The sequence below is a fragment of the Monomorium pharaonis genome, chromosome 7 (assembly GCF_013373865.1).
Source record: "Monomorium pharaonis isolate MP-MQ-018 chromosome 7, ASM1337386v2, whole genome shotgun sequence".
NCBI classification, from domain to species: Eukaryota; Metazoa; Arthropoda; class Insecta; order Hymenoptera; family Formicidae; genus Monomorium; species Monomorium pharaonis.
The window spans coordinates 18876638-18889551 of record NC_050473.1 but is presented as its reverse complement, the minus strand read 5'-3'; the positions used below and the strand labels follow the sequence as shown (position 1 = coordinate 18889551).

The following is a 12914-nucleotide window of genomic DNA, read 5'->3' as shown; positions in this document are numbered from 1 at the left end:
TAAATAAAATTCTGGCTAAAATTCTAGTCAAATAGTCAAAATAATAAATAAATTACAATTACAATTAATACAAGTGCGATTTAAATCGCGATTAAATGTTGGCGATAAAAATCGCAAAATCACACAACTCTACTTGCTGACGCGTCCGCGAGACACTGGCGCTGCCGCTGCCTCTTCCGTCGGCACGAGTCTCTCTCGTCTCCGCGTACTCCACGGTCGGTCCGTTCCGACGGGGAACGGACGAAGGTAGAAGTGGGGGGAGGGGGGGGGGGGACAAACGCGCCGTGACATACGCCGGGGACGCGGAGCGGAGCGTTTGTGCGAACGATCGTGGATCAGAGAGCCGTTGGAGTTGGTTGGTTCGCGGCTCACCAGTTGGAATCCGGGAGTGCCGCTGAAGGAGGCTGAGGAAGGCGGAGGCGCCGCTCACGACTCGCAAAGAGGGATCAAGCGATTAACGCGGAAAAGGCGAGCGGAGTTGCCGGGGAGAGAGAGAGAGAGAAAGAGAGAGAGAGAGAGGAGCAGTAACAGGTGGAACAGGTAACCACAAAGTTCGGGAGTCTCTGGCGCGACGCGCGATCGAGTGGCGCCCGCGAATCGTCGCCACCCCCTCCCCCCGTTCTCTTCCTTCCTTCGTGTCCACGGCACGATGATCCGGATGATCACCCGTGGTGGTCGTGGAGTCGGAGCGACCGACGCTTCCCCGCAAAGCGACGCGACGCGCAGCCAGTCGATAGAGCCGCCGCTAATTCGATGGACGCTTAGACGGACGGCCCCGCGCCGCTCCGCTCCGCTCGGAGCGCGGGAGAGCGGCGCGCGGAGAGGGCGTAGCTCGGGCCGCGGGCGATAATGAATGGGAGATCGCGGTTGACAGCTTTCCACGGCCGAGAGAGGATCTACGAGGAAACGAGGACGGTTGACACGGGAAATTTCTTCCCCCTCTCCTATCTCCCTTGTCCCTTACCTGCATCCTACCCCCCCTCCCCCCGCGCGAGTGAAAAAGGCGCCCGTGACGTTTTTACTCATTTGTTTACGCTACACTTTTCGGCCGTTCGATCGCATTCGGGGAAACTTCGTTACGCACGCCCGTGCACGCGTGACGCATCCAGTGATTAACGTGGGTGTGTAATCGAGTTTTGTACGAAAATTTCCGGCTTTTTTTATTCCGGGAGTTTTATTTGAAATATTGATATTCTTGGGTGAGATTAGATAAATTTTTTAAGCTTTGAAACGAAATTATTTTATTATCTTATCTTTTATTGTTCGTTTATCATTCAAAAAGGTCACTCGAGCTTTGAATATTAAATTTCAGAACGTTCAAAGAAGAAATGATATTTAAGCTAAGTAGCGTGTAACCATTTGTCCGCGATATAACTAAAGGTATAAGAATACGAAGCGTAATTGTCAATTTAGAACAATGTACTGTCTTTCATCGTCACTTTTTTAAAATAAAAAACTGGCGAATCACACGAAAATCTGCATAGATGCGTATGCTATATTTATTGTTGATCGGTTGTCGACGTTTTACATTATTAAAAAATGAAGGAAATGAGGAAAGGAACACTTAATTTTGTCGGAGAGAGAGAATTTAATTTCAAAGTGCAAAACTTCAAAAATTCTATGAAAATTCAAGGCTAGAAAAAGTTCCCTGAAATTTCCGCATTTTTGCGACATTACACACTCTGTTAACATGAGATAATCTTTGCAGGAGGACATTGAATATTAATCCGTGAGATAATCCCATTAATCACGCGATAATTCTCGAAAGCTTCCTCTTTTCGAAGAGGAAGTTAAAAATCTAGGTTTTATATTACATATTTACTCCTCACAATAAAATTATTATTATTATTATTAAACTTAAAATTAATTTTCGAAATTTCTTAGAGTGAAAATACCGCCACTACAATTTTTCGAGTAATTTTCCATTTTATAAGAATTAAAATTCACTCTAATAGAGTGAATTTTCTATTCCAATAAGAATTATTTTTCGAGTGATTTTTCACTCCAACAAAAGTTAAAAATTCATTCTATTAGAGTGAATTTTAACTCTTATCGAGTGGAAAATCACTCGAAAAAATTTAGTGGCAGTATTTTCACTCTAAGAAATTTATAGGGAAGGGGATCTATTATGTCTCGTACAAATTTGAAGAAAATAGTAGAAATTATTAGAATTTATTAGAATATAGAATTTATAATTCTATCAACACTTAATGAATTTGCTTTTGTGATTTTCACCAAGTTGTGATGATGCACAACTGAGCCGACTGAAAATAGAGAACCAATCTTAAGTTATAGCGACCGTAATTTTGACTGGCCAATCCAATATCAATTACAATCTCTGATTACTTTAAATGACAATTCCAAGAATCCGTCCGGTACAACGAGATGATCGCATCTTGAGATTACACGTGCAATAAAATGATCGGACTCCGATATAAAATGAACACTTCTTCGCTCCTAAAGCCGCGACAAGCCCGATAAGTGAACCGAATCTCCTTGTAGATCGATTTTACAATTCCGGGAAGTCGATTACAATGTCCCCACGCGGCGACGTCGGCACGTGTCGCTGTGGAAACGGGAGCAGAGATCCTTGGAGATCGATCCTCCGAGAACCGCCAGGAGCGTTCGTCGGCGCCGTTAGATTCATGTTTCCTGTATCTCTCCCGTTGCGATAACAATGTCAGTCCTCCACCTACGCGCGTGCATTCTATCATTCCCGCGGCACCCACCCGGTGGTTTCTTGTTTCTCTTGTTTCAGCCGCGAAACAAGACGTGGTCTCCGGTGATCGGCGGTTCTCGCACCCACGGCATAAATCCCGTTTAACTTAATCATCGATTGGCCTTCTCTGTGATACTCATGCGACTTGTGGTTACTTCTCTCAGGATAAATTAATTTTAATCTCATAGATCATACAATTTAACTTTGTTTTTGAAATTCTTATACCGAGGAAAGGATCGAGATATTAATAGGTAAATGTTAATTGTTGTGTTTTCCTTCAATATTTATTGGAAAAGAAATGATTGGGATAAAATGTACACGCAGAAAGATATTTATTCTACTGCCGAGAAAAGCGATTATTCAATTTACTTTTTTTCTTCTAATAAGTAATGGATATCTTCAATAAAGAATATTTTCTCTCTTGATAATAGTTTTAAAATATACTGATCACAAATTTTAGAAAAATTCATTATTATGTACTTGAAGAAAGAATTTATACTTTCTTGAAGAATATTATAAAAATGAAGAAAAATCAAAGTAATGAGTAAATCAAATTTTTATTTTAACTTAATATTTTTAATTGAAGTATTAAATTATTAGGATTTAGAATAGATTTTTAATAAATTTATCATTTTTGAAGAATTTATGATAGACTTGCGAATATATAAATTTATGAATTATTTAAAATAAGTAATAGTTAATAGTTTAATTCAAGTACACATTTTTCTGTGTGCACACAGAAATTTATTTTTAAGTAAATTATTTGTTTCAAGTAAATGACGAGTATATTTTAGCACTGTTCATCAAGAAAATATTTTTTGCAAAGACAACCTTTAGTTAAAAGAAAAAAACTAAAAAATGAGAAACTGCTTTTCTTAGCATAAATTTTTCCATCAGTACATTTTTATGAATTATTTCATGTTTCATTAATTAGTTCATTTGTTAGGAATATCAATTTATTTCGCCGAATTTAAATAAAGATTTATTTTAGTGGAATAAATTTACATCTCATAAATAAATTTCTCATGTACTTGTTTTCAATGTAAAAATGGAAAAAGATAAAAAGTAAGATCGACGGAGGTTAAAGTTATTCTACGTTGGTAGAAATTGATGTTAGAAGTTGCTCATGTATCTAAATTGTTTAAGTCTGGATGATTTGCCGCTTGGTTAGAGTAATTTTTTTTCACACGCAAGAAATCCGGTTATGGAGAGTCGAGTCGCAGATACAAGGAATTATACAGTTAGAGGTTTCATCGTAAGCGATTCTCTCGATTCAGAATTGATCGCCATTTCCGTCATAAGACCGGATTGCCGCTGGATAAAGCGCGCTGTAATTTTATCCCGATGACGGCAAAAAAAGAACTTGCGTTACGCTTGTGACGCATGAATAATAATATTAGCGGGATTCATCGATGAAATATGAAATATAGAATTCGAATGTACGAGACTTTAAACCAGAAGCAAATTGTGAGAGATTTAACTTAAAGGGTGGCATGTTAGCAGCCCCCCAAAACCGTGATTTTTTTGAATTTTTTAAGAAAAACCTATCGGACTTTTGAGTATACTTTTGTTTTATTTAACAGATCAGTTATTAAAAAATTTATTCTAATTTTTTTATGTACAAATAGTTAAAAATGGAAGAATACCTATATTTGCTCGGAAGTTTTTTAAGTGATGTACAGCGCACATGATAATTCGAGATAGGTTTATCTGAAAACTTCTTAGTATACCATTTTTTTGTGTTTAAACGAAAGAATTTAAAACAAAATCAATTTTTACAAGGTGTAAAAAAAAACGAGATTTTTTGTTGTGCGCATTTCTCGTTTTTTGTTAATAAAGAAAAGAATTTCATTAAAAAAAATATTTTTCGTTCAAGTACTAGCTAATAATATGTAAATTAATTAAGTACTTAAAATTTTAAATTAATCGATGTAGTTTTTAGGATATAATTGCTCAATTTACCCTCTATCAGGGTAGATCGAACGAAGATAAACAGAGGGCCGAAAGACGCGGCGGAGATTACAATCCTCTTTCCTTCTCGAAGATACTATCGGGTTAAAGACCGCGTTAGAGACTCCTAGTAAAAGTTAAAATTTACTTTTATAGAGTAAACTTTAACTTTTATCAGAGCGGAAAACCACTAAAAAAATGTGATAGCAATATTTCCACTTTATGATATTTAAAGTGTACTTTAAGAAACTGCAAAGACCCAAAAATCGTTTTTTTTTACCTTTACAATCAAGCATGACCCCTTAATTGTACTACGTGCTAAAGATTGAAAATAAAAAAACATAATTTTTAGATTTATTGTCACATATTATAACATGTTTTAATTTTATATAAAAAATGTTTTTTATAATGTTCATATAAGCTTATCATCTATTTAACTCATTATCAGTACTAAAAAAATATATCTATGATATATCAAATTTAAAATATTAGGTGCGCAACTTAATTCACGTCTTTTTTATAAAAAGTATATATAAACACTTAACCCGAAAAGAGTCATAGGCCATTTTATACCCAAACTGTGAGAGAAAGGTAGTCACAATATTTATTTAAAAAATAGAAAAGGAAATAAAATATATAATTACAATTTACACACATTACATAATTGCAATTTACATGTCTTCGTTATGTGCCTTTGTTAATTTTGATAGCTTAACTGTAATTTATTCGACATTGCGACATTTTTAAATGAACACATGAGAAAACTTTACAGGCAGTCAAAAGTAAAAACGTGATACAATATCCATAATATTGTGTTATTTCGAATAGTATAATATACGCACATAAACTACAGTAAATATCGATTAGCTTTGAAAATAATTACAAGAAGAAATTATTAAGCAATTATTGAAGAAATTATAGCCATTGGCCGTCCTACCCTAATTTACTCTACAGAATTCAATAAATTCTCAAAACCAATTTTACGTATGTGCGTCAAGCTTAAAGCTGTATTTAAAAAATTGTCACTTTAATATAATTGTCACTTAATATAAGATACTAACGATACATTAATATTTGTTCTATAATTTCATATTAACGACAAAAGATTCGTGCCTAGGGACACAAGCGCGTCGTATGCACTCGATAAAAACGCGCTGCACGAATTTCATCATATAAGCGGTTTCTCGTCCCATCCGCCGCGTCGTGGGAGGCTCCGGCGACTCGCACGTGGTGTTGCACGGCCGCGCTGTCGCGTTCGCCGCGAACTGTCACCGTCTATTTCCAGAGGCCGGGATGACCTCACGCTGCGAGATTAAGTAATTCCCGCGGCACGCGTCTCCGGTGACATAACGAACAGGACGCCGCGGTCTCTAACCCGAGAGCATCTGCGAGAAGGAGAGAGAGAGAGTATCGTGATCTCTCTGTTCTCCGTTTAATGATTTTCGTTCGGGTCATATCCGCGGAAGGAGAGAATCGAGCGATTCCGGCTACAACCCTTTGACATGGAAATTTCAAGGGAGGGGAAGGGAGAAGAGGAATTTCGGGATCACCAGACGCGCGCGATTGATTATTTCGCGCGTTGCATTATCGCCGACGCAAAACAACGCGTTTACGCCTTTTACGCCTGCACGATAGCACGCTCTGGTAATCGATCCGCGTTTTCATTCTCCTCGTTCGTCCCTCGGCGTCTCTCTCGATCGCGGCGCATATCTCCGGCGCGTCCTCCTTCCCTATCCCCCCCCCCCTCGCTCCCCCTTCACCGCCGCGCGCGATCTCACGGAGGACATTAATTGAGCGTTAATTGCGGGAAGCGCGGAAGAATCACGTATTCGGGCGGAGCGTGCGCGTGTCCTTCGTGTACGCGGGTCGATCGATGCCCGACGAGTCCTGCTGAAACATTCAGATCTCCGTGATTTATAATTATTATGTAATAGCATTAACTTAACGGAGCTCAACTGATCAATAAAGTAAAAGCGTGGAAAGAGGAAGCTGAACTCTCTAAATTTCCTAGAGTGAAACATTACTCTAAAAGAGTGAAAATCGAACATATCTAAAGTTCGAGTGATTTGTCACTCTAATTAGAGTAAATAAAAATTCACTCTTATAGAGGGCATTTTCATTCTGATTAGAGTGACAAATCACTCGAACTTAAATATGTTCGATTTTCACTCTTTTAGAGTAATGTTTCACTCTAGGAAATTTAGAGAGAAGATATAAAGCAAATGCGCTCTCTACTCTATTGTTGTGAGGAGAGAGTTACGTATAAAAATTTGTTTTATAATTAGAATAATACGAAGGAAATAAGAAGAAATTTAAATACTACATCGAGAAATATATATGAGGAATGTAACAGGATAAAATAAAATAATATGCAATCAAGTAATGTGATAATGTATATTATTACTTACGCAAGAATTTAATATCTGGTGCGGGCGCGGTGCGTGTAATTAACGCGCAAGATTTGAGAGCAAGTGTTTACGGTGCGGTGACCGGCCGCGCCGGTTTATCACACAAGTTATCACAAGTGGATACCCAAGCAATAATTCCCCGGGAGAAAGGAAGTCGATCATGAATCGACTGGATGCGACAGTTACACGAAGGCACGCGGGACACGATACACAGTGCGTGCGTTAAATTTATGTATAACCGGACGGCAAGCTGTGCGTTTGGATTATACAATCGATAGCGCTGGATATGACAGTAAATATCAGAGCGTGTGCTATTTTCTCCGGCATCCGCGCGGGAGCATCTCCGACGCAGAAGTTGCATATTGCACGCACGTCCCTCGGATGTTTTTCTTTTTTCCCGAAGAAAATAATTTTGCAATCTCAGAAAGTGAATCGTTCTCACCCGCGCGGTCTTTATCCCCTTCTCGGGTTCAAATATTTTTACCTGGCGATCGATACGTTTGCTCGCACTCATCTATATTTATGTAATTCCCTAATTACCTAATGAAATCATCAGCAGGATAAAGACTCGCGAGAGACGCTTACTTTAACCCCAGAGTGCCACTCATATTTTTTTGACGTTAATATTACTCCGGGTGAAAATTCAACCATATAATTAAGAACCTTTAGCTTTTTTCTACTTTATGAACTGCAAGGTAGTAATTAAAGTAATTGAACCAACACTATACTGACAGAAAAGGATGCTTGATTCAAATACATATTTATTTGAATAGTACTAATAACATATTTTATAAAAAAAAATGAATAATATTTATTTCAAATGAGCAATATTTTCTAAATTATAGAAAGTATTACTTGTTTTAAATAAATATTATTGATTTTCTATAAAATATATTATTAGTACCATTCGAATAAATATTTATTTGAATTAAGCATTCTTTTCTGTCAGTGTATTTTAACGTAGAAAAATTTGGCTAAATATTATCTCAACGGCGAGAATTGCACTAAACTCGAACCGTCATCTGGATGAAAACTCACCTGCAGAAGCATTCCGAGATCAAATGCGCTTCCTTTATAAAAATGTAATACTGAACATTATTAAATTGGCCAGTAATTAATACTTACTCTAACTATTAAGAGCATCGCCGTTAGTATTTTTAATATTCAACATAAGTAATAATTTCTGACCGGTTTAATAGTATTACGTTTTTTTTTTTATAAGGGTAGCTCTAGCGCGCGTGTTTGAGAAAATCTACTACCGCGTCGGGTGGCGATCTTTATTCTAAGGTCCATCTCTTCCTCATCCCCCTCGTTCGCGCGGCTCGGTCGATGCTCGGTCGACCGTTCCGCTTGAGACGCGCCCTCACGAAGAATCACCACCGTCATCCTCGCGCGCGTGTGGATCGGATCAGGTGGCGGCGCGGCGACAAGGCAGACGACAGATATCGCGGCATTGCGTTAACTATCACTCACGTGTCTGTCGTTGTTACAGTTTCAAAGTAACCGGACACGATGGATCAAGGCTTCCCGGGGCAGCACACCACCACGACCACCGTGACGACCACCACCACGACGACTCAGCCGAATATACGGTTCGATCCGTCATACGTGAGGACGTTGCCGGGCATGCTGAAGGTCGTACAAGTGGTGAGTGCTACGGCACACGTGTCCTTCACTTTACTACAACTCTGTAGTAGTCTCGTCACTGCGATGCGCGAGAATCTGCTTATGATGTTTAATAATCGCTTTGTAAAGTATCTATAAGAGTCTCCGGTTAATAATTCTCCAAATCTCGTAGAGTGAAACTTTCTCTCTAATAAAATGAAATTTTTTTGTCTACGAGATTTAGAGATAAGAGATTGTGAATCATCCCTTGTAGAAATGTATTATTAACACTAGGCGATATATTAAATTGGGCAGTAATTATTACTTATTTGGAGCATTAAAGGTACCAACAATCTTTTAATACTTAAAATGAGTATTGAAATAATAATATTGAATATTAGCTAATTTAATACTGTGCAATATTACATTCTTATAAGGGATAAATTAATTAGAATCCACGGTTACAACGTGAAAGACTGCTAGACTGCACTATACAGATCTTTTACATTTGAGTCTTTGAGATTAAAGTTAAAAGTGTGCACATTAATTAAGGGTAAGAACATTAATTAAGGGTAAGAACATTAATTAAGCGAAATATTAGCAAAGAACTAAAGAATCTATTTAAATAGAATAAGGCTGTGGAGCTTGGCTCGCTAAATGTAGGCATTGTGTATACAAAACGTACGCTCGTCTACCGTGAATAAAGATTACCGGCGGGCCGGTTGTAAAGGCGTCCGGGTTACGTCATTGGGCTATAATGGATTTTTAAATCTCTCACGACGGTCGCAAGAACCGCCGCGTGGCTTTCTATTTGTGCACAATGCGTGCTTCGCTCATCGCTGCGCGACGGAAAATGTTCATGAATGATAATCGCCGTCTTCTTTCAGGTGCTAAATCTCCTGGGATTTATATGCATAACGACGTCGACTCTTAGCAGCCACAGCCGGGGAGGATGGTTCAATACCGTGGCCATGGGCGGCTTCTGGTTCACGGGGATCCTGCTCGTCCTCTATCTGTTCCACATTGTGGAAAAGTTTGCCAGGATCCCTTGGATTAAAATCGTAAGTCTCTCTCTCTATCGCGCACGCGCGCTAATCGGTTGTCTCCTGGCCGCGAGATCTTTTATCTCGATTGTGCCTAAAATAAATGCAAATAAGAGTAAGTATAGAGAACAAGTCGATAACACAACTGGAATATATGAATGCGGATACACGCGTGTAATAAGAGCAGGGAGTGAAAGCCCACTAGAAAGTTTCCACGCGCGTAGAAATGTAAAAAAAATCGAAGTCGCCGCTACTCGACTTTTGTCGCTCAACGAGTGAACGATCAATCGCGTACGACGTAACGGGGGCGGTCGATGCTGGACCGAAGATCGTTCGTAATCAGGTTGACCTTTTTAGAATGCCGGGGCGTTACGTGGCATTACGTAGGTACGTCACTCCTGTAATGTCGCATAACATCTCGCACCGGCAAATTGCACGTTTTACGAACTCTGCCGCACCTAAACTCAATTTTTACCACTCCATCAGTTGAAAATGCTCCGCGTGTATGATTTCAGGAATTCGTATTCTGCACCATATGGACCATTTTCTATCTGTTGGCCGCTTCCCTCGCAGCCGACTATGCGCGTGCCTCGGAGGCTTTCGGTGTTGCTGCGGTAAGAATTCCTTTGTGTATACAGAACAAAAGTTCACTCTTGTTTTGAGACTGCCTTTATTTTTGAAACGTTAAATATTGAAATAAGATTATATAGTGAACAAACACGTAATTTGCTTACATGAAGAATTAATTTTGCATAATTTTATCAAGGAAAATATATTCTTATTATTCAACAATAATTTTTATGAGTTGAGAGGAAAAATGTATCGGATACAAAATAAAGAATAATATTTTCAAGAATTAGAAGTTTTTAATACTACTATTATCAAAACAGTCATATTATACTCTTTAGATGAGTATTATAATATTAAAATAAAAATATAATATTTTGCTAAATTTCAAGATTATCAAATTCTTTAGAGAAGATGAAATTATATATAAGTAAGATTGTCATTTTTTAATATCAAAATATAATTTTTTACCTATGTATAAACAGATTTAGATGCAATATATTAGTTTTATTTAGTACTGTTTCTTCTGTGTATCGTTACACATTGGAATTTTCGTGGGCAAATAACAATATTTAAAAATATAAACCTTGCAGTTTTTTAAGTTTTTTGCCGATTAAAAAGCTTTTTTTTTAAATATATTAATTCTTAAGTTAAACTGATATGTTTTTTGATGTTTAATACCGAGATCTATCTACAGTTCTTTGGATTTTGCGCAATGGTGGTGTACGGCTACGATGCTTGGCTGAAGTTTAAAGCGGCGAAGAGCGGAGCATTGGCGCAGGGCCAGAGCACGCCGAAACAAACGTCCGCTGTCACCAGTCCGGCGTATTAGATATTCAGGAGAGAAGGCCCACGACAGAATGGACCACATCGATCGATTGATCGACACATATCGTTACCTTTGTGCGGGGCCAGTCCTTTTTGTAATTCCGGCGCGTTTCTCTCGCACGTTCCTCTCACATGTGGAACGTCAATGCGGCACGCACGATGCGCGTGCATAGCGCGCGCTTGTGCGTGCGTGTACGCTCGTTTACCCACGCACGTACACTACGACTTTCTTTCCGTCACATTTTTATTTTGTACTCAGTAACAAGGCAATAATCTACACTAACGCCGTAGCGTTAACTTGTACCCTAACAAGAAAAAGAGGGCGACGCGGCCGCATGCGCGCTTTACTCCGCCGAACAACGATATTGTTAATATTTTGTAATAATGTTTGCCGCGTCTTTGCTTTCGGTCGACTGTTATTTATGCGATGATGTATGTGTACATATATATATCTATATATACGCATAACAAGTCTGTAATGTTGTTAAATCCATATCTTAAATTATTGTTGGAAGAGACGCTTAAAGAGCATCGTAGTAGTAGTAGTAAATGATGCTCGAGCGCATTTATCTACCGCAATATCGAGTGCTGTTGCGAGTGTTAGATCTATTTTAAACTTCTGGGTTCTTGTTCGCAACCGGACCGGTCAATTTTATCTTCAGCAATTGTTTTCTACGTTTCTGCTAGTGAGATTTTTTCCAGTTTCTATCCAAGAATATTTATTAAAGAATTCAAATTTTACGAGAAATAATTAAATATGAAGTAAACTTAATTAAGAGCGTTATTTCTATTCAAAATGACCATCCGATGAGAGTGCGTTTGGCCGTTTGCAAACAAGGACAGAGCATGCAAAAAAATTAAGATGCTGAGAGTTTTTCCTCTTTATCGTCGTACGTAGTCTTTGTAAACTGTCGTTTAGAATTCTTAGATTGTTCGATATTGCAAGCCCCTGATACATAGAGAGATCAAGGTGTGCAGCTACGACTATATGCAAATTGTACAGGGCGAATAGATAATGAAAAGATAACATAGCATCATCACGTATACACATACAAATAATAAATGTATTATTTGACTCGCGACGAACATATCTGCCACATTCGTCATCAGATCATCATATCGCGTTACTCGTTACGCGAAATATCGCGAGATTTTCTCTATATCACAAACGAGAATACTTTGTTACAATATACCGAATGATATACCGAAGAGTAATGCACTATACTCTCTGTTGCGACTCGCGACTAAGCTGTATATATTTATTAATTTCGTTCTCGAATCTATACAAGTACAACATCGATATGTACACAACACGGTATACACTTATATCAATGTCTAGTTAAAAGTCTGACGAGAGATCTGACGTGGATATTACTATGCATAATAATGATTGGCGAAATAAAGTCTCAACGTCGATGAATATAATCAACAAAATAAATCATTGATTGTTGTTTCTTAGACATGAACTTTGGATCGCTCGCGATCCCTTTACAATGCGGGACGGACGGATTTTGCCAAGATTTCCGTAAAATATTGCGGAATTTTCACGAATAAGAAGATCTACAAATTGTATCGAATTCTATTTATAATTTAAGTATTTCAGTGTATGTGTGCATTTTAATGTATATTTTATATATATACATTAAAATATAATATATTGCATTCTGATGTGTTGTATTCTGATTCTGCAATGTTTTTTTATATTACACATTACATTTATAAAAACTTATATCACGAATTTTCTTTATAATTTTCTTTAGAAATTTATGAATTTTTAATTTACGATAAGAATAT

At 37.9% G+C, this 12914-nt stretch overlaps 1 protein-coding gene and 1 long non-coding RNA gene across 2 annotated transcripts; one reads left to right on the top strand and one right to left on the bottom strand.

The window, feature by feature from the left end:
• Positions 1-268: 268 nt before the first annotated feature.
• On the top strand, positions 269-12788 carry LOC105839191 (CKLF-like MARVEL transmembrane domain-containing protein 4). The gene is made up of 5 exons (XM_012685327.3): positions 269-540; positions 8570-8724; positions 9570-9743; positions 10241-10339; positions 10990-12788. The coding sequence occupies exons 2-5, from the start codon at positions 8590-8592 to the stop codon at positions 11122-11124; spliced, it is 543 nt and encodes a 180-aa protein (XP_012540781.1). The 5' UTR covers positions 269-540; positions 8570-8589; the 3' UTR covers positions 11125-12788.
• On the bottom strand, positions 5242-7364 carry LOC118646622. The gene is made up of 2 exons (XR_004964130.1): positions 7078-7364; positions 5242-6559 (listed from the first exon to the last, which is right to left on the bottom strand). It is a non-coding gene; the product is annotated as an uncharacterized LOC118646622 (long non-coding RNA).
• Positions 12789-12914: the final 126 nt, after the last annotated feature.

Excerpts from the sequence above, each read along its gene's own strand:
- LOC105839191 (XM_012685327.3), top strand. The coding sequence starts at position 8,590 with ATGGATCAAGGCTTCCCGGGGCAGCACACCACCACGACCACCGTGACG. Across the intron at positions 8,725-9,569 it reads TGCTGAAGGTCGTACAAGTG|GTGCTAAATCTCCTGGGATT; the intron begins GTGAGTGCTACG and ends GTCTTCTTTCAG. Across the intron at positions 9,744-10,240 it reads GGATCCCTTGGATTAAAATC|GAATTCGTATTCTGCACCAT; the intron begins GTAAGTCTCTCT and ends GTATGATTTCAG.